At 45.3% G+C, this 27,914-nt stretch overlaps 1 protein-coding gene across 7 annotated transcripts in view; it reads left to right on the top strand.

The window, feature by feature from the left end:
- The window catches only part of HHAT (hedgehog acyltransferase), a 338,119-nt gene that overhangs the window by 124,461 nt on the left and 185,744 nt on the right, over positions 1-27,914 (top strand). For all 7 annotated transcript variants that reach the window (XM_061161031.1, XM_061161033.1, XM_061161030.1 and 4 more), the window contains one exon: positions 2,853-3,003. In XM_061161031.1, the coding sequence (XP_061017014.1) occupies positions 2,853-3,003 (151 nt within the window). The remainder of the gene's footprint in view (positions 1-2,852; positions 3,004-27,914) is intronic.

Genomic DNA, 27,914 nt, shown 5'->3' with positions numbered 1-27,914 from the left:
TCCTGCATTTTGTAGCTCTGGGATTTTTCTGACTAGAGCCTGGGGATTCATACTGGAATATTTTATAGTTTCCCTCACTGCCATACTAGACAGTGGAACTGATTTTTTCACCATTCAGTATATTCCTGTGGTAACCCACCCCACCGCCCCCCACCCCTGCCTAAATGCTTTTAAGATGGTGTTAACACACATCTCCCACTTCTTGTGTACACACACACACTCACACACATATTCACAGACACACATACACACACCAGCTTTTTTCTTATCTCTTATCACACTTCCAAGAAGGCTACCATTTTGTAGCCGCTCTTGCAACAAATAAGACCATAGTCTGGTTTCCAAAAAAGAATGTTTTTGACAACTCCTGAGTGTGACTGACACGTGGTGATTCCTGGGGTTTTCTCCTTGCAGGACATGTAGCTCTTGGATTTGAACTGCTGTTTACCTTTGCTCAAACTGTTTATTTGGGCTTCCCAGGTGGCACTGCTGAGAAGAACCCACTTGCCTGTGCAGGAGGCATAAGAGACACGGGTTCATTCTCTGGGTCGGGAAGAGATTGCACTCCATCATTCTTGCTTGTAAAATCCCATGGAGAGAGGAGCCGGGTGGGCTACAGTCCATAGGGTTGCAAAGAGTTGGATACGACTGAAGTGACTTAGCATGCAGGCATGCACACTGTATATTTAGAAAATGGCTTATGTATTTTCTTCTGGCCCAGAGTCACTATTTACAGCCACACATTTCATGGCAGTGATTGCCATGTAACATCAAAAGTGCCAGGCAGTAGTATCTCCTGCTAATACTTCTTTAAGGCTTAGTTATTTCCTTCAGGTTATCCCGCGGATAAGCCGATCAGCCCCGTCATTAGCGCTGGCCTGCATCATTTCCCTGCATGCTGGGGAAGGTGGGTTTGGAGGCTGGACAGCACGTGGCCACAGGCCATCTAACTCCAGGGTTTCCTCGGGCTCTTTGTCCTTGTTTTTCTCCTGGCTTCACCTCCTCACCCTGCTGCTGAGGCCAGCAGCTTGCCCAGATTGACGGTTCCCCAGAGACCGATAGCTAAGGTTCCCACCCTCCTCCCAGGGTGAGGAGGAAAGGGCAGCTCAGAAGCCCACAAGGATGCGTCGATCAGGGGAGCATCCTGAGCTCCAGCTGGGGACGCAGGTCTTGCCCTCAGAGGGTCAGGTGGATGCCCGTGGGAGCAGAGCGTGTGTCTCCACCTCGGATCTCACCCTGTGCCCACACTCGGCGTTCCTTTCCCTCCAGAAAGACATGATTCTGGCCAGGAAGACGCTGGTTCTTGCAGCTTGGGGCCCTCATCTTTTTTTTTTTTTTTAAGTAGCTTTATTGTGATATAGTTCACATATCATACAGTTCATCCATTCAAGGTGTACAACTCATTGGCTTTTAGTATATCGTGGATGTACTGTCCATCCGTGATATGGCAACTAACATCACCATAATTTTTAGAACATTTTCATCACCTCAAAAATAAGCCCTAAGGACTTCTCTGGTGGTCCAGTGGCTAAGACTCCGAGCTCCCAATGCAAGAGGCCCCGGTCAGGGACCTAGATCCCACGTGCTGAAATTAAGAGTTGGCATGCTGCAACTACAGATCCCACCTGCCGCATCTAAGACGGGTACAGCAAAATAAAAGGAAACCCTACTGTTTAGCTACCACCCCCCATAATCTCATTTCCTAGCCCCTCAGGGCTAAGGAATCAGTAATCACCTTTCTGTCTCTATTTCTGTTTTTCTTTTCCTCTTCTGGAGTTTCATAGGAATGGAATCATACATGGAATATATGGTCTTTTGTGGCTCACTTAGCATGATTTCAACATTCATGTTGCAGTGTGAATCTTCATTTTTTTTTAAATGACTGAATTATATTCTCCTGTATGACGTACTAGGTTTTATTTATCCATTTGTCCATCAGGGGACATTTGGGTTGTCCAACATTTGGGCTGTTGTGAATTATGCTACTGCGAACATTTGGGTGCAAGTTGCTGTGTAGACATCTGTTTTCATTTCTCTTGGGTGTATACCGAAGAGTGGAATGCCGTGTCATATGGTAACTGGGGGCTTCCTAGGCAGTGCTAGTGGTAAAGATCCCCCCTGCCAATCCAGGAGATGTAAGAGATGCGGGTTCCATCCCTGGGTGGGGAAGATCCCCTAGAGGACAGCATGGCAACCCACTCCAGTAATCTTGCCTGGAGAATCCATGGAGAGAAGAGCCTGGTGGGCTACCGTCCATAGGGTCGTGAAGAGTTGGACATGACTGATGCGATTTAGCATGCATGCATGGTAACTGTATGTTTAATTATTTAAAGAACTGCCAAATATTTTCTAAAGTGGCTGCATCATTTTACTTTCCTGCCAACACACAGCGTATGATGGTTCCAATTTCTCCATATTTTTGCCACCCTTGTTGACCTGACTTCTCACCATCCTAGTGGGTGTGAATTCATGTGAGGTTTTGAAAGGACTGGGGAAGGATTTTTTTTTCCTTTCTAATAGTTTTTAATGCCATGTATGTGTGTATGCACACACACAAACACACACATTGATGACTTCAAAGTGTGCCTTTTGCTAGAGTCTGTAAAAGCGCAGCTGCTAAGAGGTCCTGTTGCCTGTCACAATAATAAAGCAGATTTCAATATTTGTTAATCCAAAAATCTCACCGCCCAGAACCGTCGTGGGAGACAGTGAAACGTGTGCATTGAGAGGAGGAAGGGGAGTGAGTGGTGGGAGAGGCGGGGGCAGGTGGTGTGTTTCCTGGGACGAGCATCCTTCCCAGGAGACGGCTCCACCTCTTGTCTCCGTGTCTAACGGGCCCCTCTGTCTTTCAGGAGGACTGGCGCTGGCCCAGGTGCTCTTCTTCTACGTGAAGTACTTGGTGCTCTTTGGTGTCCCGGCCCTGCTCATGCGCCTGGATGGACTCACGCCGCCGCCCCTCCCTCGCTGCGTGAGCACCATGTTCAGTTTCACGGGGATGTGGAGGTCAGTGGCTCTGTCTGCTAAGGTCCTCTGGGGATGTCCGGTGGGAGGAGCCGGGGCTTGGCCAGCCTCAAAGCTCCTGAGCCACCATCCTGTCTCTGCCCTTCACTCAAGTCGCCTTTGGCACTTAGGTTTTTTAATCTAACAGATTGACAATCCATATTTTCTGAGCCTCTCAAACGTATTGTCAGGCTAAAAATTGGGAGATAAAGTTTCTCACCCAGTCTGTGTAAAGATGCACAAAGGGCTGTGTCTAAAGTGGTTTCTTACTAACTTGGGACATAATATATATATTGATGATTTTACTGCTGTCTGTTTTTCTTGAAAATGACATCTTTGTATGTGGGACTGTAGATTAAAAAAGTAGGCTTAATTTTATTTCTTTAATACCAAAAACTAAAAAAAAAAAAAAAAAATAGAGATTTAGTTAATAGTACAGGGCAGGGATTTACTAGCTCTCGGATCCAGAGCAACATATTTCAAATGTGAGTTTCAGTTTTCTTGTCTTTTATATGGTAATAAAAATGATAACGGTACTGATAATACTTATCTCCAAAAGTCGTTTTGAAGATTAAAAAAGCTAATACACACATATAAAGCATTTGGCACACAGTAGGTGTCTACAAACGTTAGCTCTTATCCTCCTATTACTCCTGTACTCACCCACTTTGGATAGGCAGGTGCTTTTTCTGAGTGTTCTTGGGCTTCTTGATTTAGCCCCATGGACGCACAGTCGGCCTGGAGTCTCTGTTCTAAAAGATCCCTCGGCCCCCTGCCGTTTCTGGCTGTTGCTCTCCAGATGGGCTAGCTTGCGGCTGTGTTTTATTATCGCTTCCAGTGTGGAACTAGTGGCAGGCTAGCTCTTGCAATTGCAAGCCTAACATAAGAACCTGAGGGTGGGAACTCGCACATCTGTGGGAGGCAGCATCTACTTAAATTGTGCTCTTTAGAAGCCTCCATTTGCACCCGCCCGCCCCTCACCCTGGCCCTGCTCAGAAAATTGTTCTGGCTCATCCAGTCTTACATTTCATCCCTGAGCCCAGTGAGGACTGTTCTCTCTAGTGTTGCTCTTGTAAAACGGGGTAGCTAACAGGCAATATCCTAGTTTTCCATCATAATTTATTACAGGGACTGAATTGATCTAAGCCTCCGTGAATGCAGTTTATTTTTGCTGCTGTCTGCTTCTTTGGATTGGAAATACCATCTGGTTATTGTAAAGAATGTAAGTAATTGCTCTGATTTGTCTTTAATTACTTCATCGAGTATCATAGGTTGCCCAGCTGCAATGGCAAATTTAGGAAAAGGGCTCTCTCTAGCCAGGAGGCCAGGAAGTGGTTTTGTTTGGAAGGTGAGCCTAATGGGAAGGCTTTATTCATTTTGACCTGTTCATAAAAGTAATTTACTGAATAAATGGGTGGGACTTAAGCATGACCTGGGGGTATGTCATGAGTCCCTCGTGGGCACCCAGCGAGGTTCCTCGGCCTCCTTGATGTGAATGCTTGTGCTCAAGCATTTCTTGGGAAGCATGTTCTCCTCAAGAGCTTCTCCACTGTTGGTTGGGATAATAAATAATCTTGACTCTTGGCAGCCATGCTGGCTCTAGGCTAATTAATTATTTTTTGTCCAAGATCCTCTGTTGTGTACAGACTACTGAGGCACAGAAAACATGTCTGCCAGGACCTTTGTCATTCTTGTTAGAAACTGGGCTTGAACAGTGTGGACCCCGAGTTGTTGAAACCTTCTCTTCTCCGTCTCAGTTACTGTGGGTAGGAGAGTAATCGTGAAGTTTCTCTTGAGTGACTCACTGGAGTGATGTGCTTCTGAAGCAAGCTGTATACAAGGGCATGTGATGAAATGGCAAACACGGTCCTTCTTGGGAGTGACCTCAACGTGTGTCCTGGCTTCTTTCAGCTTGCATGGGTGTGGATGTCCCCCATCACATTTGCTTTAGCTTCTTAAGGGTTTTCTGATTTGCCACTTGTATTTAGAGACACTCAGGGCTTCACTTTTGGTATACAGTAACTATTCCACATCAAGTTGCTGAATTTAGGAAGGGAGATGAACTCTTTCTGAGGAATTTGATGCACAGTTAAGGCTCAGAAGAAGTAGTTTTTAACTGAGAAAAGAAGGAATAAAACTTACAGATTCTCCTTTGTACTTTTTCCTCCACCCTTAGTTTACTATGTTCATAGTCAGGATCTGGTCGCATAACCAACAGTGGCCCTGCCCCCCATCTTCTCCGACTTTTCTCCGTAAGAAGACACGTCAAGGGAAAGTAAAATTTTGAATTTGTAGTTTCTATTTACATCTAAAGGCCGTACAAATAGCTGTGAAACGAAGAGAAGTGAAAAGCAAAGGAGAAAAGGAAAGATATTCCCATTTGACTGCAGAGTTCCAAAGAATAGCCAGGAGAGATAAGAAAGCCTTCCTCAGCGATCAATGCAAAGAAATAGAGGAAAACAACAGAATGGGAAAGACTAGAGATCTCTTCAAGAAAATTAGAGCTACCAAGGGAACATTTCAGGCAAAGGACAGAAATGGTATGGACCTAACAGAAGCAGAAGATATTAAGAAGAGGTGGCAAGAATACACAGAAGAACTATACAAAAAAGATCTTCACGACCCAGATAATCACGATGGTGTGATCACTCACCTGGAGCCAGACATCCTGGAATGTGAAGTCAAGTGGGCCTTAGGAAGCATCACCACAAACAAAGCTAGTGGAGGTGATGGAATTCCAGTTGAGCTATTTCAAATCCTGAAAGATGATGCTGTGAAAGTGCTGCACTCAATGTGCCAGCAAATGTGGAAAACTCAGCAGTGGACACGGGACTGGGAAAGGTCAGTTTTCATTCCAATCCCAAAGAAAGGCAATCCCAAAGAATGCTCAAACTACTGCACAATTGCACTCATCTCACACGCTAGCAAAGTAATGCTCAAAATTCTCCAGGCCAGGCTTCAGCAATACGTGAACCAGGAACTTCGAGATATTCAAGCTGGTTTTAGAAAAGGCAGAGGAACTAGAGATCAAATTGCCAATATCCGCTGAATCATTGAAAAAGCAAGAGAGTTCCAGAAAAACATCTATTTCTGCTTTATTGACTATGCCAAAGCCTTCGACTGTGTGAATCACAATAAACTGTGGAAAATTCTGAAGGAGATGGGAATACCAGACCACCTGACCTGCCTCTTGAGAAACCTGTATGCAGGTCAGGAAGCAACAGTTAGAACTGGACATGGACCAACAGACTGGTTCCAAATAGGAAAAGGAGTATGTCAAGGCTGTATATTGTCACCCTGCTTATTCAACTTATATGCAGAGTACACCATGAGAAACACTGGTCTGGAAGAAGCACAAGCTGGAATTAAGATTGCTGGGAGAAATATCAATAACCTCAGATATGCAGATGACACCACCCTTATGGCAGAAAGTGAAGAGGAACTGAAAAGCCTCTTGATGAAAGTGAAAGAGGAGAGTGAAAAAGTTGGCTTAAAGCTCAACATTCAGAAAACTAAGATCATGGCATCTGGTCCCATCACCTCATGGGAAATAGATGGGGAGACAGTGGAAACAGTGTCCGACTTCATTTTTTCGGGCTCCAAAATCACTGCAGATGGTGACTGCAGCCATGAAATTAAAAGACGCTTACTCCTTGGAAGGAAAGTTATGACCAACCTAGATAGCATATTAAAAAGCAGAGACATTACTTTGCCAACAAAGGTCTGTCTGGTCAAGGCTATGGTTTTTCCAGTGGTCATGTATGGAAATGAGAGTTGGACTATGAAGAAAGCTGAGCACCGAAAAATTGATGGTTTTGAACTGTGGTGTTGGAGAAGACTCTTGAGAGTCCCTTGGACTGCAAGAAGATCCAACCAGTCCATCCTGAAGGAGAACAGTCCTAGGTGTTCATTGGAAGGACTGATGCTGAAGCTGAAACTCCAATATTTGGCCACCTCATGCAAAGAGTTGACTCATTGGAAAAGACCCTGATGCTGGGAGGGATTGGGGGCAGGAGGAGAAGGGGGCAACAGAGGATGAGATGGCTGGATGGCATCACCGACTCAATGGGTATGAGTTTGAGTAAACTCTGGGAGTTTGTGATGGACAGGGAGGCCTGGTGTGCTGCTATTCATGGGGTCACAAAGAGTTGGACACGACTGAACGACTGAACTGAACTGAACTGATTTACATCTAATATCTCTGGGCCATCACTGAGGCATTGCTGCAGACTGGGCATTGCTCCATCCCCTTCCTGGGTTTAGGTTCGAGTCGAGTTGAGTCATAAGCAGCTGTGTAAGCTGGTGATGCAGATTATTCTGCTCCATTGTGGCCACCACTCACACAGTGACTCAAAGGGCACGGGGATGGGAAGTGGAGGGAAGAGGTTTAAAAACCATCTCCAGAGATTGTTTAATAGCTACCTAGGCTTCTAGAAAATCCACACTGAATGAGGTTTAGAGCTGAGGATGAGAGATGGATTTTTAGCCCCCCACTTGAAAGGAGCCATACACATCTGAACACCGTGCCGATGGACTGCACTATCAGTCCACTTAGCAGTGAGAGAAGACTTGAAGCTGGCAGCCTACTGTAGCAGAGGAATCTGATTTCTACATCACACAAGAGATGAAATTGGCCATCAGCTGAGAGATAATGTTCCTTGACATGATAGTCCAAATTGATCATGAAAAATTGCTATTTGCTGAGACGGCTCAAACCTGAAATTTAGGACCTGACTGACAGATTTATTATATATATATATATATATATACACACACACATATATATATTTTTCCTATTTGCTCTTCTGCTTTGTATAATTCTTGCTCAGATATTTGCAGGCAGAACAAACGGCTAAGGGGCCTGTGTTTTCCCACTTGTGTGATTTTTCTGTGGCTGTACAGACATGAGAAATTGAGAATTTTCTGCTTAATTTTGGGGCTTCATGTTTTAATTTAGGTAAGCTGAGGTCTGTAATGAGCATCTTTTGCCAGAAGTCATTAAAGATGATACTGTGTGTCTGAGGTTCCAAATTAGAAATCTGATCGTGTTCCTCTGATTTGATTTCTAGCTGTGGAAGTAAAGTGTGCAAAGTGATAGAATTCCCCATAGTGGCTGGTGAGTTACAGGTCAATTTCAATTATCTCCAGAATTTCTCACAGCTTGCCCTCTGAATTTCCTGAATGATGATGCTCTCTGGTCTTCACAGGCAAACTCATCACTACTTATTCCAGAGGGATCTGGGTACTGTTGGTGGCTACTAGGCCTTAATATATGGGGACATCTTTGAGCTGGAATGTCAGGAACCCAAGACCCCCTTTTCACTGGGGCTTTGAGTTGGGATTTTCAGTGGGTCAGTAGAAGAATTTAGGTCCTGATAGCTCAGTTGGTAAAGAATGTGCCTGCAATGCAGGAGACCCTGGTTCAATTCCTGGGTTGGGAAGATCCCCTGAAGAAGGGACAGGCTACCCACTCCAGTATTCTTGGGCTTCCCTTGTGGCTCAGCTGGTAAAGAATCTGCCTGTAATGTGGGAGACCTGGATTTGATTCCTGAGCTGGGAAGATACCCTGGAGAAGGGAAAGGCTACCCACTCCGGTATTCTGGCCTGGAGAATTCTATGGACTGTATAGTCCACTGGGTCGGAAAGAGTCGGATACGACTGAGGGAAAGTTCACATCAGCATCAGATAGAGAGTTGGTTCAGGCCTGCAATAGATGATAAATCCAGCCACACCAACTACTGGCTTTGCTTGAGTCCTGCCTTTGAATCATGTGTAACCTCAGGTTGCAGGGCAGGATGGCAAACATGGAGTTTGTGAAACATTATCTACCAGCATGGTTGGGTGGAAAGCAGGGGAAGTGTGAACATAAAGGAGAAAAAGATGCTTATTAACAGGTGCTGTTAATAAGGGCTCACTTTTGTTTTTGAAGGTAACATAGTAACTAAGTGCTTGCAATGCCAGGTACTAGCTGTGTGATTTGGGCAAATAATTAAAATTCTCCAGGTGAATCTTTTTGTTTTTAAAGTGGAGATAAGAATAGCACTTGCCTCACAGCAGTGAGGTGAGGGGTGATTAAGCCTGGGGTATAGTCGATCCTCAGGAGGTGATAGCTTCATACTGTTTTGTGCTGGAAAATCTACTAAAGCTAGAGGTGCCTGAGAGATGGGCAGGGCTGGGGAAGCAGCGGGCCGTAATGGGACCGTCTGGGGAGAGGCTCTGGTCCAGCTCGGAGCCTGGGATGTGACAATTCAGAGATGCACAGTGTGGTGGACAAGAGCCGGGCTCTGCCCTCAGCAGGGAGCTTGATCAAGTCACTTTTGCCTCAGTTTCCCCATCTGTTAAATGAGAGCCAGACTCTTTCACTAGGTGATGGCTATGATCCCTTGCAGTTGTGTATTAGCCACACACTGGATGGATATGAGACCACTAGCATCCTGGTGCGGAAGTACTCCCAGTCCCCTCCCCATATGTAGTTGGGCTCGTGATTTAGCCTCCTTATGCTTGCATTTTCTGGGGTATTAAAGTGGGGCAAACCATAGTGCCTGTCTCACTGCGAAAGTACGAGGATTAAGTAAGTTCATGTACTAAGGCAGTGAACACAAGCACGCAGCATAGACACTAACATATTAGCTAAGAATTGTAATTGCAGACTCGAGAGTAATGGTGGCACTGTTTTTTAATTTCCGAGAAAACACAGGCCTGGGAGGGTGAGTGGTTGAGGAGGTTGATGATGATTGGGGGGGGGTGGTGGTGGCGGTAATAATGTATGGAAGGTGTGGGTTTCAAAATGGAAGTGTGTGGGGTTTCAACATCTAGACCATTGCAACCTCCCTCTCACCCTTGCGGGAATTCTCTTTGCAAATAGTTTCCACTACTGGGCATTTGCAGGAGTCTCTGGCGACTTAGTTGTAAAGCATCTGCCTGTCAATGCAGGAGATGTGGGTTTGATTCCTGGGTGGGGAAGATCCCCTGGAGAAGGAAATGGCAACCCACTCCAGTATTCTTGCCTGGAGAATTTCATGGACAGAGGAACCCAGTGGGTACAGTCCACAAGGTCGCAAAGAGACATGACTGAGCTATTAAACAACAGCTGGGCATTTGTACAACCTCATGCTTTGGGTACCTCTGTTAGTCCACCCTTCTGTCTTCTGAGTCCCATTTACATAGACTCAGAAGACTTGTTTCCTTTCTTCTTACATTCATACTTCAATCCCCTCACCTTTTTCTCCAAATACAGACTTCTGTAAATCAAAGCAGGAAGGGGACCTCAGGTTGAGGCAGATTTTAGGAACCGTCATTAGGTTTTACTTCCTGGATTTATTTTGACTTCAGAGACAGTTTCTCTGCACTTCTCTCTATTTTCTTCCTGTGTGGGTAGTATTTTCAGTCCACATGTTACTGAGCGAACCTCAGACTTTTTAGAGTAAGAAGTGCTTTGATGCAGGAAACTCCAGAGCATCTTCAGATGGAAGGCTTTCATTGGTCACCGGTCACCAGAGCCCAGATGTGGAGCCCGGCTGCCTGCATTTGAATCCTGGCTCTGTCCCCTGTTACCCAGTGACCCCTCGTGCCTTAGCTTCCTTCTCTGGAAAGCAGAGATGTTATAACACTCACCTCTGGGGACAGACACCTGTGCTTGTCACAGCAGCAGCCATACCCCACCAGTAGTTGTCTCTTAACTTGCTCACTCTCCAGCAGACAATGAGCTTTTGAGAGCAATAATAAAATCTTGCTTTGTTTCACATTATGTCCCCAGGTCCCTCCAGGGTATCCAGCTTGTAGTGAGCACTCAGGAAATATGTGCTTCTCTGTAATTTTGGACACTGGGTCTGAAGAGCCAGAATTTCAGTTAGTTTGATCTGAATTCAGAATGCTTGCTCTGTGTAACCTGCATTGACATGTCCTTGCTCAGGCGCATACGCACACCGTGGCCACTGTCTGTACCCTGCCTTCTCGATCCCTCTGTTTTTCTCTTTAAATGTGTGTACATGGTGTGTCAGAATATTGTGTCTGCTTGCAGTTTTTCTGAGAGTGAATCTGCTGTGTGAGGGATGAAGGACGCATGCCTTTCTTACTTAATTACTATCGTTATTTTATCAGACCTTGTGTCACGTTCTTGATACCAGGTGAGGGAGAAGGGTTGCAAACTTATAGGAAGAAAAGAGATTCCATTCAGATGTGGATGTGAGAGAGGAGTTTGACAGCTGTTTGTCTTGGGAGATAGGATTCTTCCGAGGCAGGGGCTTACTGCGGCAGATGAAGAATGTGGAAGTGGGACAGGGAAGGAAGTGCTTTGAAAACACGCCCTCACAGTGAATACAGTTGACCCCTGAACAGTACAGGGGCTGGAGCACTGACCTTCCTGACGGTCGAAAGTCCACGTATAATTTATAGTTAGCCCTCTGTGATTCCGCATCCTTGGATTCAGTCACCCTCGGACCACATAGGACTGCAGTATGTACTACAGAAAGAAGTCGAGTGTAAGTGGACCCACACAGTTCAAACCTATGTTGTTCAAGGGTCACCTGTAATAGTAGGAGTAATAATAATAGTATTAATAGCAATGAAGGCAGCTGCAGCAGCAGACTCTTAGTGCATACATCATCCCAGGCACAATTCTAAGTGCTTTATGTATTTATTTAATCCTCACAAAATGCATATGGTGTAGGTTCTATCATCCCCATCATTCACAAATGATGAAACTGATGGAATTACACAGCTTAAATCCTTCAGTCACCCTGCTGGTGAGTGGTGGAGCTGGGATTTGAACCCGAGCATGTGGCTGTAGCATCTGTGACCATGATCACTACCTTTTCACTGTCTCCAATGAGATGGAGCTGGGGTGGGTCTGGAGTGAAAGGCTTGTGTGGCAGGTTCTGGGACTCGGGGGTACCTGAGGATGATGGTGGCCTCTTTACTGACCCCCTGGGAAGGGAAGGACTCCAGATTCCTGCAGGCCTTGCCTGATCTGGCCCCTGCTACTGGCTCTCATTCTCTGTATTTTGAGCACTTGCCATGTGACAATCTAATGGGGACGAGGATGTGAATTTAAAGACGAATAGAATTGCATTGTGACAGATGCTGTGAGGGGGAGATCCCTGGTGCTCTTAGAACCTGTGTAGAGGGATTTGTTTTTGTCAGAAAAGCTCCTCTGCTGAGATGTGGATTGGCCCGAGATCTGAAGGTTGAGGAGAAGGGGAAAGAGTATTCCAGGAGGAGGGAATACTCCAATGTCCAATGGCCCTGTGGTGGGAGGCCATGGCATTTCTCTGGACTGAAGAAGGCCATCCCCCTGGACTCTGCAGGGGGTGAGATGAGGGGGCAGTCGGGCAGTGGATTGACCTCCATGCACCAAAGGGAAGAGGAGAAAGGGAGCCACCATTTAACCCTGGAGAACTGACTGAGGGACTGGTGTGGAGTCTCTGGGGCTTCTGTTCTTATGTTTCGTTCCTCGTGTTGCAAACAGCAATCCAGAATCAGCTGTCTCAGTGGAGGTGGGGAGGAGGCTTCACCTGGTGACCACATAGAAACTGGACTTTTGTTTCTCCTGCATTGTCCCCTTCTCCTGTGTCTGCTGGCCCACGGCCACCTTGCTGGCTGTCCTCCTCCTGTGTTTCTTTATCTTATGTCAGGCTGGGTCATGTCCTCTTTGCTGACAAGGATGGAGACTTGCCTCATATCTGCTGATCTTTAACCTTCTGGGCCCTCAGCATGATCTTATTTCTAATTCACACCCTCCCTTCAGCAAACTAGTGTTGCTTTTTTGCCCCACCTCAGGTCTGAGGATTAAATGCAAAGTGCAACCTACTATTTCTCTGAAACATTAATAGGTATTTTGATATTTCAGTTTTACGTTTGTTTGTGGTCAAGTCTCTTATTCTTTTTCTGTATAGTTCCTACCTCTGGTGATAATTGGAGAAAGTTCCATTGACATTTATTTATTTTTGTGTAACGCAAGAAGCCTTCATTTGGGGATCCACAAGCTACTGAAAGCGTTGTTCTGTAGATTCTCAGAAACCTGCTGTCTGTAGTCTCTTCATCATGCAGCACTGGACCTTGGCACATAGTAGACCCTCAACACCTGATATTTCCTAGATGTAAGGTGATTTCCCCATGCCCTCCACTCCATTCAAAGATAAAAGGGAAATTGGCTTACATGTGAAATGTGGGTCCAATTTCATTTATTCCCAATGACTAACCAGCCATCCTGATGGCATTTATATTAATAAAATGCTGTCTATTCCCATGTAATCTATTGCCTGTGTTGGTATCTGAGGTTCTTTTTGGCACGCCACCCACAGCATGTCTTGAAAGTGTGAACATTTCTATCTTTTCTGTATCGAATGACTTACCGTTAGCATCCAAGAGGGAATTTGTGCTTTACTGGGTCTTGTGCAGAAAAGAAAAGAGGGTGTGAGTAAAGATTACAGCTCTTTCATTCCTCCTCATTAGAAGCTAAAACCCAGCAAACCAATCAGCCACTATCACCACCACCACAACAACCCAAAAAGAAAAGCTGAAAGGGCTTTCATTATTTCTGGGACAATAGGCTGGAGAGAGGCTGTCCTCTTGCTTGCAGTGGGTGGGAAGGAATGAAACTCTCATTGTGAACCGTCAGTGGTGTTTGTGCGAAAGCAAAGGATAAGGCTTGAATTTGGAGCCTCTGAGGACAAGAAAGGGGCTGAGTAGGCATCATCTGGGATGGGAGGATTATGCCCATGGGGGTGTGAGTCACTGAACCTCAGATTCTCATCCTGGGACCCCCTGGAGCTGCCCCTGCATTGCTTCTCCTCTCTGTCCTCGCTGCCCATTTTGTACAATATATCGTGTCCTGCCGACGGCCTGGGTTTGGGAGAAGTAGGACCAGCTTCTTTACTTATCAGTCGAGGGGAAGACAGGCTCTTGCTTCTTTGCCTTGAGTGAAGATTGCTCCTGGCATCCCAGGTTGCCCCCACTCAGTGCATGTTCCCTGGGAAAATTGGTCTAAACCGTGGTCAGATTCCACATTACTATTGCTAGTGGACTGAGGAATAGGCCTCCAATGATCGTATGTATTGGTATCATTCACAGGGCTTGACAGAGTAGGAAGTCACATCTAGATTCTGTTTGAGTAATCTAGGGTAGGGCCCACGAATCTGAATTTTGTCAAGCACCTAAGGAGCTTGTGTGGTACACAGACTATACTTGGAGAAGCAACCATCACCCTTAGCCTTAGGAAGGAATCCAGGTTCTTGCAGAGTCCTTCCTGATCTGGCCCCTGCCACTGTCTTTCATTCTCTGTATTTTGAGCACTTGCCGTGTGACAGTCTACTGGGGAAAAGGGATGTGAATTTAAAGACGAAGAGAATTGTGCTGTGACATGCCGTGAAGGGGAGATCCATGGTGCTCTTTAGAACCTGTGTAGAGGGATTCGTTCTCATCCCGGAAAGCTCCTCTGCTGAAATGTGAATTGACCTGAGGTCTGAAGCTTAAGGAGGAGGGGAAAGAGCGTTCCAGGAGGACGGAATGGCATGTCCAAACGCCCTGTGGTAGGAGAACTGGCAGTTCCCGCATGTGTGTCTGATCTGCAGACAGCACATGTGTGGGGTCATTGGAGATGAGGGTGGGTCTAGGTGGCGTCTCTGACCAAGGATGACCTTGTTGGCTCAGGGTGGAGTTTAGAATTCAAGCAAGGACTGAGATTTTAGGACTTCAGCACTTTCCGCCTGGTTGAAGAGGTTTGAACCTGTAAAGAGATAAAAAAGGATTGGCTAGAGAAGGTCAACTTCTCTTGCTAAATGAAAAAGAAAAACTAGAGAGCGTATTTTACAAAGAAGAACAAAGAGAATGTTTTGAGAAAAGAGGAAGTGGTCCTCAGAGCCCAGGGCTTCTGAGAGGTTGAGGGTGATAAGAGGTTGGGGTTTGTCAACTGGAGATTATTACTAACTTTGTCAAGAAAGCTTGTTTCAGTGGAGTAAAGGGGCTGGAGGCTGGATATGAGGGGTTTCAGTGTGAGTCGGGAGGGAACCCTTATCTCCTTACAGTCCCTCCCTCAATTCCACGTTCTGGCTCTGTTGGACTATTTGCTGCCCTCCAAGGCTGTCTGAATGCAGAGTTCCAAAGAATAGCAAGGAGGGATAAGAAAGTCTTTTTAAGTGACAAATGCAAAGAAATAGAGGAAAACAGCAGACTGGGAAAGACTAGAGATCTCTTCAAGAAAATTGGAGATACCAAGGGAACATTTCATGCAAAGATGGACTCAATAAAGGACAGAAACGGTAAGGACTTAATGGAAGCAGAAGAAATTAAGAAGAGTTGGCAAGAACACACAGAAGAGCTATACAAAAAAGGTCTTAATGACCTGAATAACACAAAGGTGTGGTCATTCACCTAGAGCCAGACATCCTGAAGTGTGAAGTCAAGTGGGCCTTAGGAAGCATTACTGCAAACAAAGTTAGTGGAGGTGATATAATTCCAGCTGAGCTATTTCAAGTCCTAAAAGATGATGCCGTTGAAGTGCTGCATTCAATATGCCAGAAAATTTGGCAATGGTCACAGGACTGGAAAAGGTCAGTTTTCATTCCAATCCCAAAGAAGGACAATGCCAAAGAATGCTCAAACTACTGCAAAATTGTGCTCATTTCACATGCTAGCAAGATAATGCTCAAAATCCTTCAAGCTAGGCTTCAACAGTACGTAAACTGAGGATTTCCAGATATACAAGCTGTATTTAGAAAAGGTAGAGGAATCAGAGATCAAATTGCCAACAGTCGAAGGATCATAGAGAAAGCAAGGAAATTGCAGAAAAACATCTACTTCTCCTTCATTAACTATGCTAAATTCTTTGACTGTGCGGATCACAACAAACTGTGGAAAATTCTTCAAGAGATGGCCACCTTACCTGCTTCCTGAGAAACCTGTATGCACGTCAAGAAGCAACAGTTAGAACGAGGCATGAAACAGCGGACTGGTTCCAAGTTGGGGAAGGAGTATGTCAAGGCTCTATATTGTTACCCTGCTAATTTAACTTATATGCAGAGTATATCATGCTAAATGCTGGGCTGGATGAATCAAAATGTTATCACCGACTTGATGGATATGAGTTTGAGCAAACTCCGGGAGACAGTGAAGGGTGGAGAAACATGGCATGTTGTAGTCCATGGGGTTGCAAAGAGTTGGACACAGCTTATCAACTGAGCAACAATAATATATGTGTGTGTGTGTGTGCTAAGTTGCTTCAGTTGTGTCCAACTCTGTGCGACCCTATGGATTCTAGCCTGCCAGGCTCCTTTGTCAATGGGATTCTCCAGGCAAGAATACTGGAATGGCTTGCCATGCCCTCCTCCAGTGAATCTTCCTGACATAGGGATCAAACCTGCGTCTCTTTTGTCTAATCTGCATTGGCAGTCGGGTTGTTACCGCTAGTGTCACCTGGGAGTGTACGTATATATGTGTATGTGCGTAAATGTATATATATATATATATAATTATGCACATACACATATATATGTACACTTCCAGGTGTGTATATGTATGTGTATATATATATATAATTATGCACACACAATTATAAAATATGTGTATGTGTATATGTATATGTGTCAGGTAGGACTTTGTAAGCTATTATGCATTTTATCTGAGTTAGATAGTTTACTATTTAGGATTCTCCAGAGAAACAGAACCAGTAATAAATATAGTTGATCCTTGAACTGTGAGGTCTGTTTGTACACGTATGGTTTTCAGTAGTAAATACTACAGTTGTAGTAAATACTATGCTATCAATAGTAAATATTACACTCGCCACAGTCAGTTGAATTCATGGATTTGGAGGGCAGACTCTAAGCTATGTGGGCATTTTTGACTGCAGTGGGTCGGAGCCCCTACCCCCAGTGTTCAAAGGTCAACTGTATATATGAGGAGTTTTTTTTATTTTAGGAACTGGCTTATGTGACTATGGAGGCTCAGAAGCCTCACTGTCTGCCATCTGCATGCTAGAGGCCCAGGAAAGCTAGTGGTGTGATTTAGTCTGAGTCCAAAGGCCTGCTAACCAGGAGAGCTAATGGTGTAAGGCCTGAGAATCTGGGGCTGATGTAAGAAGTTCTGAGAATCAGTAGTATCTGTGTCTGAGGGAAAGAGGAGATGTATGTCTCTGCTCAAGGAGGCAGCAGAGTCCCCCTTCCTCTGCATTTTTGTCCTATTCAGAGCCTCCATGGGTTGGGTGATGCCCCCCATCCCCCTCGCCCATCATTGGTGAGGTTTGTTGTTGTTCAGTCGCTCAGTTGTGTCCGACTCTTTGCGACCCCATGAACTGCAGCATGCCAGGCTTCTCTGTCCTTCACCATTTCCCAGAGCTTGCTCAAGCTCATGTCCGTTGAATTGATCATGCCATCCAACCATCTCATTCTCTGAGGGTGTATCTTCTTTACTCAGCTTACTGATTCTAATGCTAATCTCTTTTGGAAACACTCTCAGGAACACACCCAGAAATAACATCTTACTAGCTATGGCTCAGAGTTTAAAGTGTCTGCCTCCAATGTGGGAGAACCAGGTTCGATCCCTGGGTTGGGAAGATCCCCTGGAGAAGGAAATGGTAACCCACTCCAGTACTCTTGCCTCGAGAATCCCATGGACGGAGGAGCCTGGTAGGCTACAGTCCATGGGGTCGCAAAGAGTCGGACACGACTGAGCGACTTCACTTTCACTTTCTTTCTTTCAGCTGTCTGGGCATCCTTTAACTCAGCCACGTTGACACAAAGTGAGCCATCCCTGGTGGGCAGTCATGGGAAGGATTTGAGCGGGAAGTGACACTGTGCTATGTTAGGAGACTAGTCCTTAGGGGTCAGGGCAGGAGCAGTGAGCAGGTAAGAGGGTGTGGCAGTCACCCAGAGCCAGGCCTTGTCGTTGTGATGCTCACACTTACTTTCCAGCCCCTCCCCTGCCCCCAGACCACTCCCACTTTACGAAGGGAGCAGGAACTCAGGAGGAGCTGAAAGAGCTGAACCTCAGGCCTGCTGTACACAGTGCTACGGGTGCCCATCTAGCAGTGGGCTCCAGGTTGAAATTGAACTAATCGAAGCTTTAGTTTCTGTGAAACAGTTTGACAATCTGCACTGTTAGGCTTGCACATTCAAATTACTTTAAATCCAGGGCGCCAAGTAATTAGATAGAAAAGGACTCAGTTCATTGTTTTTCTTAATGGAAGGTACGTATGTACTCTTACTCTTGTGACTTAACTTTTCACAGCCACGATCACAGCCCTTGAGAACCACATCTCATTCCCCTTGACAGGGAAGGGGAACGTGGCCAGACAGACTGCAGCCAGAGTAGAGCATTGAAAGAATTCATGTCACGTTGCTGCAACGCTCACATGAATACAGAGAAGACTTTGGGTAATGCATTATTAAAGGCACGTGCTGCCCTGTATACAATTTAAGTGTGAACTTATTAGCATTTCAGGTTGATGCCTCTTTTAGATTTAATTAGGTTTCAGGCTTCAATCGATTTCTTAAATGAATTTCTCACTGCTTAAAAGGTGTAATATGTTCACGACAGTAGCTTTTCATCACTCTCTCCTCATTTCCTCATGCACTCAAGCAGATCTTGACTTCCCATCTTGGATTTAGAGCCTGGGTTTTTTTCCCAAAGATACCATGTTGTTTTGTGGAGCCTCCACATTGTCTGACATGAGTGCACCTCTTGTAGATTTACCACCGGTAAATTTAACTAATGCACAAATAATAGCACTGTTTTCTGTCTCGGTGACCGTTTGTCACTGTGAGTCTTCCTACTGTTATTTTGGCACCGAGTCCACGGACCTTTATTTCAACTCCTATGAGAAAAGCATTGAGACTGTTCAAATAGTGGAAAATTAAATGTAATGAATCAAACCATATTAGTGATTCTCAAGATGGGCTGGAGAACTAGACCATAAAATGCAGTCATTTACACTGATGGTCCACATTTGTGTGGAAGAGTACAATGAATGCCTTTCTGAGCCTCTGGAGGGTCCTAACCCCATCATTAGTGTTGCCCGCCTGCCTGAACTTAAGTCAGCTATTGGGCCACTGAGCTGGGACTGCCTCATCTCTGAAGTAGGGCTCCTGATACTTTAGCATCGTAAGGCAGGGAGGGGTCTGCTTGATTTCTAATGGTTCCTTCCAGCTTTTTGGCTTCCTTGGTGGCTCAGTGTTAAAGAATCTGCCTGCCAATGCAGGAGACCTGGGTTTGATCCCTGGGTTGGGAAGATCCCCTGGAGAAGGGAACAGCTACCCACTCCAGTATTCTGGCCTGGAGGATTCCATGGACTGTATAGTCCAAGGGGTCGCAGAGTCGGACATGACTGAACCACTCTCACTTCCAGCTTTAGGTTTTGTGTGTGTGTGTGCGTGTGTGTGTGTGTGTGTGTGTGTGTGTGTACACACCCTGGTATGGAGGAAGGGGAAATGGTGTAAAAGATAAATTTCTGGTTGTGTTTAATAACTATGATCTAGACAAATAATGTCTATAATACAAAGTAGAAGAAGTGATGTATTTTAGATTTCCAATAAACTAGGACCTCTGCTCCCAGAAGAAAGTTGTTTGTATCCCGTGTACTCTATATCTTCAAATGTATTGCATTTTGAAAGTTCAGTTGGAAAGGGGGTTAAGACACAGCAACCAAAGTAGGATAAGTATAAATACATATTTCTATAGTATAAATCTCTTTCTATAGTATAAAGATAAATCCCTTTTTACCACAGAGCAAAAGTCATGTTCAGAATGCTGTGAATTCACAATACAGAAAAAAAAAAATGAGTAAGGAAGTAAAGCCCAGAGGCAAAATGGGATTATAGCTGATTGACAGGCTCATCTTTGAAGAGAGGGCTAATTTTATTTATTTTTTGCAAAACTCAGCACGGGGGATAGGTTATATCAGAGGTCTGTGAATTAAAAAAAAATAAACTTCTGATTTTCCACCTGTTTATTGTTCGTATAGGAATGATAAACCCTGTCATTAAGTCCACCCCTGATGTCTTCCAGAGGAGAGTGAAGTGCTGGGCTGCCATGGAGCTGTAGTTGTAGGGTTTCCTATGATCTGGAAGATTTCCACAGCCCTTCTGTCTTTTATGACTTTGAAGAGTTTGATTCTCCCTTATTTCACAGGACATTCCCCATTTTGAGTTTGTCTGCTGTTTCCTTGTGTGTAGATTTAGATTGTGTCCTGTTTAGACATCACGTATGGAGGCAGATCAAGTGCAGCTGTGTCACTCGTAATCGTTAGTTTCCTTCATCCTGGAAAAGTAGACTGAACACGTCAGTAGGTAATGATCAATATCCTGTATGCTGTTGTTTAGTCACTAAGTCGTGTCCGACTCTTTTGTGACCCCATGGACTGTAGCCTGCAAGGCTTCTCTGTCCATAGCATTTCCTAGGCAAGAATACTGGAGTGAGTAGCCGTTTCCTCCTCCAGGGAGTCTTCCCAACCCAGGGATCAAACCTGTGTCTCCTGCATTGGCAGGAGGGTTCTTTACCCCTGAGCCAACAGGGAAGCTGCAGTCTGCTATACAGTTACTACTGTCTGCATGCTAAGTCGCTTCAGTTGTGTCCAGCTCTTTGCAATGCTATGGACTGTAGCTGGCCTGGCTCCTCTGTCCAAGGGATTCTCCAGGCCGGAATACTAGAGTGGGCTGCCATGCCCTCCTCCAGGGGGTCTTCCAGACCAAGGGGTTGCACGAGTGTCTCTTGCATTGGCGGGTGGCTCTTTACCACTGGCACCACCTGGGAAAGGACGTTACTCCTGCACTTACTGCTTGTTTTGCGCTTGTAACGCATACGCATTCCGTAGGAGACACGTTAGTATCCTACCAAAATATTCAGCTCTTCTTCAAGACTTCCCCCCAGATTTAGCATTATGTATGATCCTTGCCCAAGCCAGTCTTTACGTGGTGGTTGTAAAAAGATGATTTTCCAACTTTGGCACTTACTAGTTGGCACTAGTTGGCCTTCTATTGGACACGGCAGCCTCTCCCCCATTTGTTTAACTCACTATTATGTTGCACCACTTTCTGTTTTCCAGAGGCTTATAATTTATTAGTGTAATTAATTTTTTAGTGCTCACATTGTTGCAGTCTTAGCTGGTAGGGGCCCCATCCACCTGCCATGGACGCGCTCAAATGGTCGGGCAGGATACTTCCTATGTGCAAACCCTGCCCGCCATCACCTCTCCCTCTGTGGTCCCAGAAGTGTCTACAGATAAGTCCAGGGACATGGCTGACTGTATGCAGAGTATTACTAAGATGAGGTTTGTGGGGTCTCTTCCCTCCTTATTGGACCCAAGCTTGAGCCTCAGTGTCTTGCGTCAGGTCTGGTAGCTTTGAGAAGAACAGGAAGGGAAGCGGGTATGAGGATGTGAGTGAGGAAGGAGAGAACAAAGAGGCTGGAGCTCCCCCGTGCAGGAGGGGACTCAGGACTGAGAGTGGGAATGAGGGACACACGTGTGTGCTTGACCGTTAACGCAGGAACTCCTCCCTGACCTACACGAGGCACCGTCAGGGTCCTGGAAGATGACCACTCAGAGACTAGTCCTCTGTGGGTTCAAGGTCTATAGACTTCTTCACCAGTCACCTCTGCTCAGAGCTCTGGCCTCATCCTTGTGATCACAGATGTTAAGAACTGGGCCTATTTAGTCGCCTCCTTGGGTGCCCCCACCCGAACTGACATGTGACGTCTTCCACCAGCCACTCTTCATGTCTCAGGCCCACGTGGTCCTTGAGATCCAGGGCTGCATGACTTGTGTTGTTTTGTGTTTCCGGGGGCATCTCATAAACTGTGATAATAGGGCCTTCGTTTCTTTTAATGCTGCAAGAGGGAATGGAATTATGATCTTCAGAATCCTCCCCAGCCTTAAAATTCTGTAATTCTGAAAACTGAGGTAGGAATTTTATATGCTTGAATTGATATTGTCACATATTTGTCCTCCCCCCCTCAGCCCTACAGATTCTGCTCTTGGGCCAAGCAAAATAGGCACTTCACAAGGTTACCTTCTTTCGTAATGTCTTATTCTCCGAATTATCCCTGATGATAGAAGTATAATCAGGATGTTAATTAATGCATTTGCGAGCTGTAACGCAGATATGCATAGGCACAAAGTATTCTCGTAAGAAAGGAAACGGATTTCTGTAACAGTCTGTGAAAGGGCACATTTCTGAATTCCTCTGAAGGCTACATTAAGTTAACACTTACCGTAATGAAGCCGCTCCAATCAGCTTCTCACTTCTTCTTTGCTCATTTTGAAGGATTGTTCTGGAGATGCTGAAAGTGCTATTCACATTATTAATAATCAGAGCTTTTGTCTAGAGATTGGGTGCTCTTCTAGGTTCTCTGACCATCTGCAGCCCTGTGTCCTGATCTGCTAGATGATGGCAGAACTGGCAGAGGATGTGTCCACTCAGGGGACAGTCAGGGTCCACCCTCTGACCTTCAGTGTGGGAGAGGAACAGTGGAATATCAGTGTCAGACGCCCGTATATCACACCTGCTTCCGAGGCAGTGAAGGATAGCGGGTTTGTCCCAGCACTCTTTCTGTAGTTAGTGTACTTAAGTTAGGGACTTCTGCAAACTCGGGAGTCAAGAGTATCCAGCTCAGGAGTCAGTGTCATCTAAGAGCAAGCTTCTTGGTTCTCTTCTTGTTGGTGTCAGTGACAAGACAGCAAGTGTCCCCTCCTCCACGTCATTAAATCCTGCACTGGCTGCTGGCCTAAAGGAAACCTTGATTTACTCTTCATACTGTGGCTTTGAAAACCTCATCAGCTCTTTTTCAAAAGGAGGGGAAAGAAAATCTGCCTCTGAAGAAGATGAAAAGGAGGAATAACAAAGCCCCCCAGTCCCTCTCAACCTAAAGCCATGTAATTATTTTACATTGTTTTCATTGACTATGCTTCGTGCCTGTGATGGGATTTTTCAGGTTTCACTCCCAAGAAGTCCAGATCTTGGGGCAAGGGGGTGGGAGAAGTCAGAACAGAATGGAGGCTGCCGTGCATCTGAGTAGGAGAGCCTGAGCCTCAGCCAGATGGCAGCGCAGCAGGTGTGGATGGCGGGAGGAGCTCAGGACCAAGGACGAGAGCACCGGGGCTTGCAGACCTGGGAGGGTGTGGTACTGGCTGCGAATGTCCGGGATCAGTGTAGACTCACAAATAATGGAAAGCAACCGAGAAGGCTTTTTCCCAGTGAAGAAGGCAGACACGGTTTCCTGCAGAGCCACACAACACCTCTTTGAGTTTCTTCCTGGACTTCAAAGGGAGTGATCTGTGGGGCATCCAGGGGAAAGTCAGGGATCAGGAGTGTTCCAAAGGAAGGTTTGTGGAGGAGGCCACGGAGCACAGTCCTCCTCCACGCTTGTTTCGACAACCGGGAAGGATGGATGCGTTTCATTGTGATGAGGTACAGGGGATGGGTAGTGAACGGTTTGGAACAGGGGTCCAGAGTAGCTAGAGAACTGGACATGGCAGGAGCTCATCACCCAGAGGGACACCTGGAAAACTCACCTGGCTCTTCCTTCCTTTCTCCTGGCCTTCCTCTAATCACACATTGCCTCATCTCCTTCAGGCCTTCACTCAGGGCTCATCTTCAAAGTGAGACTCACCCTGACCATCCCCACCCATCTCCCTCACCTGCCTCTACTCTTTCTGTTTGCTCCAGTATTCACCAGCCCCTAACATGCTGTAGTTACCTGTAATGTGGGTTGATTATTGTGTCTCTCTCTCTCTCCTTGATGGAACAGAAGCTCCATGTTTGTCTGTGTTGTTCACCGATGCCTTCCGTGAGCCCAAGCAATGCCTGGCACCTAGCAGGTGTTCATTTATTACTTGCTTGGTGGGTGAATGAAATGACTAAGGTAGAAAACACTCACAGAGAGCCAAGAAGCCGAATGAGATCCTGGTTTGTGTTGTTGTTTGTTCGCTCAGTTGTTTCTGAGTCTTCGCAGCCCTGTGGACTGTAGCCTGCCAGGCTCCTCTGTCCATGGGATTTCCCAGGCAAGAATACTGGAGTGGGTTGCCCTTTCCTTCTCCAGGGAATCTTCCTGACCCAAGGATCAAACCCTTGTCTCTTGCATTGGAGGCAGATACTTTACTGCTGAGCCATTCGGGAAACCCAAGGATCCTGGAGGAATACCATTATCAAGATTGGTGTAAGACTGGTATAAGAAGGAAAGGGAGTTTCCATAACCAAAGATGGACAAAAAAAGCAACACTTTCATGAATGGTTTACCATAAATTCTAGCAACTGTTTTCCACCAGTGGGTGCTTGTTCACTCAAGACTCAATCTCCTTGATTTAAAAAAGGCATTACTTTGATTTTATTCATTTCTGGTGCAACTGAACTTGAATATAAGTTATTGCTTTCAAATATGACAGTTTTGCAAAAAGTTTTTGTTACCGCTGGAAATAGTTTTCTGCTGGCCCTAAAAAGCCACATGGAGGAAGTGGGGAGGTTGGTGAAACTGGAGGGAAGCGAGGGGAGGAGCAGAGAAGCAGCCCAGGTCTCAAGGAACCACCAAGGAGTTACTTGGAGGCCCTGTCAATTTAACTACATAATTGCTCTCCATAATTAAATACAGACATGTTGTGTAAACACTGATTAAAGTCTTCATGAGAGGGAATCAGGCCTAATTTGAGGATCTTATTTTGTGCTCCTTGACTGGTGTGTATAATTGTTCCTGTAACATTATTTCATTTGTTCTTAGCCTCCTCAAGTTTTTTTTTGTTTTTTTGGCAGTTCTTCTTGACCAGGGTCTCTTTTTGTAATGTTCTTTTTCTGCTCCATAGCAGTTGGTGTTCAGTATAACCCTGGTGACTGTCAGCTGCTGTGTTTCATTGAGTTTCTTATTTGGAGCTTATAAAGCTGAGGTTATAGATCAGGTGTCCTGTATGCTGACTAATCTGGAAAGTCCAGGAAAACTGCCCCGGACCGTACTAATCAGAACACACACCTCTCGAATGCATGCCTCGAGTTAAAGAGGGGCTCGGTGGAAAGTTCTGGAGGCTTATCCCACTTCAGGGGCTTCCCAGGTGGCTATCCCTCTCCCAAGTATTTGCCCCCACTGGTCTGCAGTGCTCCCTTTGGGAAGGTCATCACATCACACACTGTTATTTCAAATGAACTGAGTGGGCTTATCTGCAGGAGGCATAGTCCTTAAACATTTTTCCACGTCCTCACATAAAGCTACGAACCACTGACCACTGAGATAAGGAAACAAAGAATCTTATGAGCCCATTTTGTGTATTTATTTTTATTTTTGAAATTTTATTGTAGCTGATTTGCGGGGTTGTGTTCCTTTCTGCTGAATGGCAAAGTGACGCGGTTATGCACGTGGATGTTCTTTGTCCTGCTGTTTTCCGCTGTGGTTTATTACAGGGCGTTGAATATAGTTCCCTGTGCTAAACAGTGGGACCTTGTTGTTTATCCATCCTGTGTATGCTAGTTTGCATCTGCTGATCCCAAACTCCAAGTCCTTCTCTCCTCCCCCCCCATATCCCCCTTGGCAACCTCAAGTCTGTTCCTCATGAACCTATTTTAGAAGAGAGCAGTAACTTGACAAAAGTCCATGACGTATCTGAAACACACCATTCTGAGATCTGGTGATCAGTCAGTTCAGTTCAGTTCAGTTCAGTTGCTCAGTTGTGTCCGACTCTTTGCGACCCCATGAATCGCAGTATGCCAGGCCTCCCTGTCCATCACAAACTCCTGGAGTTTATGCAAACTCATGCCCACTGAGTCGGTGATGCCATCCAGCCATCTCATCCTCTGTCACCCCATTCTCCTCCTGCCCCCAATCCCTCCCAGCATCAGGGTCTTTTCCAGTGAGTCAACTCTTCGCATGAGGTGGCCAAAGTATTGGGAGTTTCAGTTTCAGCATCAGTCCTTCCAACGAACACCCAGGACTGATCTCCTTTAGGATGGACTGGTTGGATCTCCTTGCAGTCCAAGGCACTCTCAAGAGTCTTCTCCAACACCACAGTTCAAAAGCATCAATTCTTCAGCACTCAGCTTTCTTCATAGTCCAACTCTCATATCCATACATGACCACTGGAAAAACCATAGCCTTGACCAGATGGACATTTGTTGGCAAAGTAATGTCTCTGCTTTTTAATATGCTATCTAAGTTGGTCATAACTTTCCTTCCAAGGAGTAAGCGTCTTTTAATGATCAGTCAAGAGGCCCCTAAATCAGCCCAGGTTTGGCATCTGAGCTTGGCTTCCTGAAGTCTGAAAAGGAAGCTGACTCTGGGCTCAGAGACTATCAGGCCTTCAAGTTACATTGTGCCTCAATGAAGTGATGAGCCAAGTAATGTTTTAGAAGAAGGGGAGACAAGTAGATTTGTTAAATTAGAAGAGAAGTAGGCTTTAACATATTCTAAAGAATGAAAAATGGTAAAGAATCTGCCCGCAATGCAGGAAACTTGTACGAGACATGGGTTTGATCCCTGGGTCAGGAAGATCCCCTGGAGGAGGAAATGGCAACCCACTCCAGTGTTGTTGCCTGGGAGATCCCATGGACAGAGGAGCCTGGTGGGCTACAGTCCACGGGGTCGCAAAATGTCGGACATGACTGAATGACAATAACAACAGCACAGAAAGAAAAATGTATTTCTGAGCATCTCAGAAAATTTCAGTCACCTGCCGATACTCTGCCAGAAGTAAGGACCACAAATTTAAGTCATGAGGCTGTGTCTTTACTGATTTTCTTGAACCATCTTCATTTGGCCTTGACACACCCTTACTTAGTCTCAGCTCCCAGGAGAATTCTCTAGAAGAGATCTTCTCTGGTTATGAAAAATGAGACTCACATACCAAATCTGAGAACGTTCATGTTCACCCAAGAGGTGGTATTCTAGCTGAATCAGATGCCTCATAAAAGTTCCCAGGTTTGACATGCCTCTGTGTCCTCAGGCAAAAGTCTGTAATGAGATTATTAGTCAGAACTCATGTTCTCACAAAAGGGATGAAACAGGGCCCACAGACCTGATGGTGGCATTCTCCTAGAGAATGAAGTTGAGGTCTGTGGTTCACCTGGGTGTCATGTTTTACTTTTTGTCAAGATGAACCTCAGAAATAGGGAAAGATGGTGAAGGCATTGATCTCCTAAGAAAAATATTCCACAGGAGAGATTTTTACTTTCTATTGAGAAGAATACTTAAATTTTTTCACACCAGAGACAAAAACAAAACAAAAACACTTTGCAAGGAGCACCAGGCAAAGCCCAGAAATTGCCTAAAGAAAAAGTTGAAAAGAGCCAGCGTGTGTTTAAGTTTCTTCATTATGTAACCATCTCATGTAACCTGCCCAAAGACACCAGTTTTTTTTTTTTAATTGAACAGAGGTATTTTATTTATTTATTTATTTTGTTTGTCTCTGAATCTTTTTATTTTATTATTTTTTCATATATTTTTATTAGTTGGAGGCTAATTACTTTACAGTATTGTAGTGGGTTTTGTCATACATTGACATGAATCAGCCATGGAGTTACATGTATTCCCCATCCCGATCCCCCCTCCCACCTCCCTCTCTACCCGATTCCTCTGGGTCTTCCCAGTGCACCAGGCCCGAGCACTTGTCTCATGCATCCAACCTGGGCTGGTGGTCTGTTTCACCATAGATAATATACATGTTTCGATGCTGTTCTCTCGAAACATCCCACCCTCGCCTTCTCCCACAGAGTCCAAAAGTCTGTTCTGTACATCTGTGTCTCTTTTTCTGTTTTTCGTATAGGGTTATCATTACCATCTTTCAAAATCCCATATATATGTGTTAGTATGCTGTAATGTTCTTTATCTTTCTGGCTTACTTCACTCTGTATAATGGGCTCCAGTCTCATCCATCTTACTAGAACTGATTCAAATGAAGTCTTTTTAATGGCTGAGTAATATTCCATGGTGTATATGTACCACAGCTTCCTTAT

This window comes from Dama dama, chromosome 14 (assembly GCF_033118175.1).
Source record: "Dama dama isolate Ldn47 chromosome 14, ASM3311817v1, whole genome shotgun sequence".
Taxonomy (NCBI): Eukaryota; Metazoa; Chordata; class Mammalia; order Artiodactyla; family Cervidae; genus Dama; species Dama dama.
This window is presented reverse-complemented; position numbering and strand designations above follow the sequence as displayed.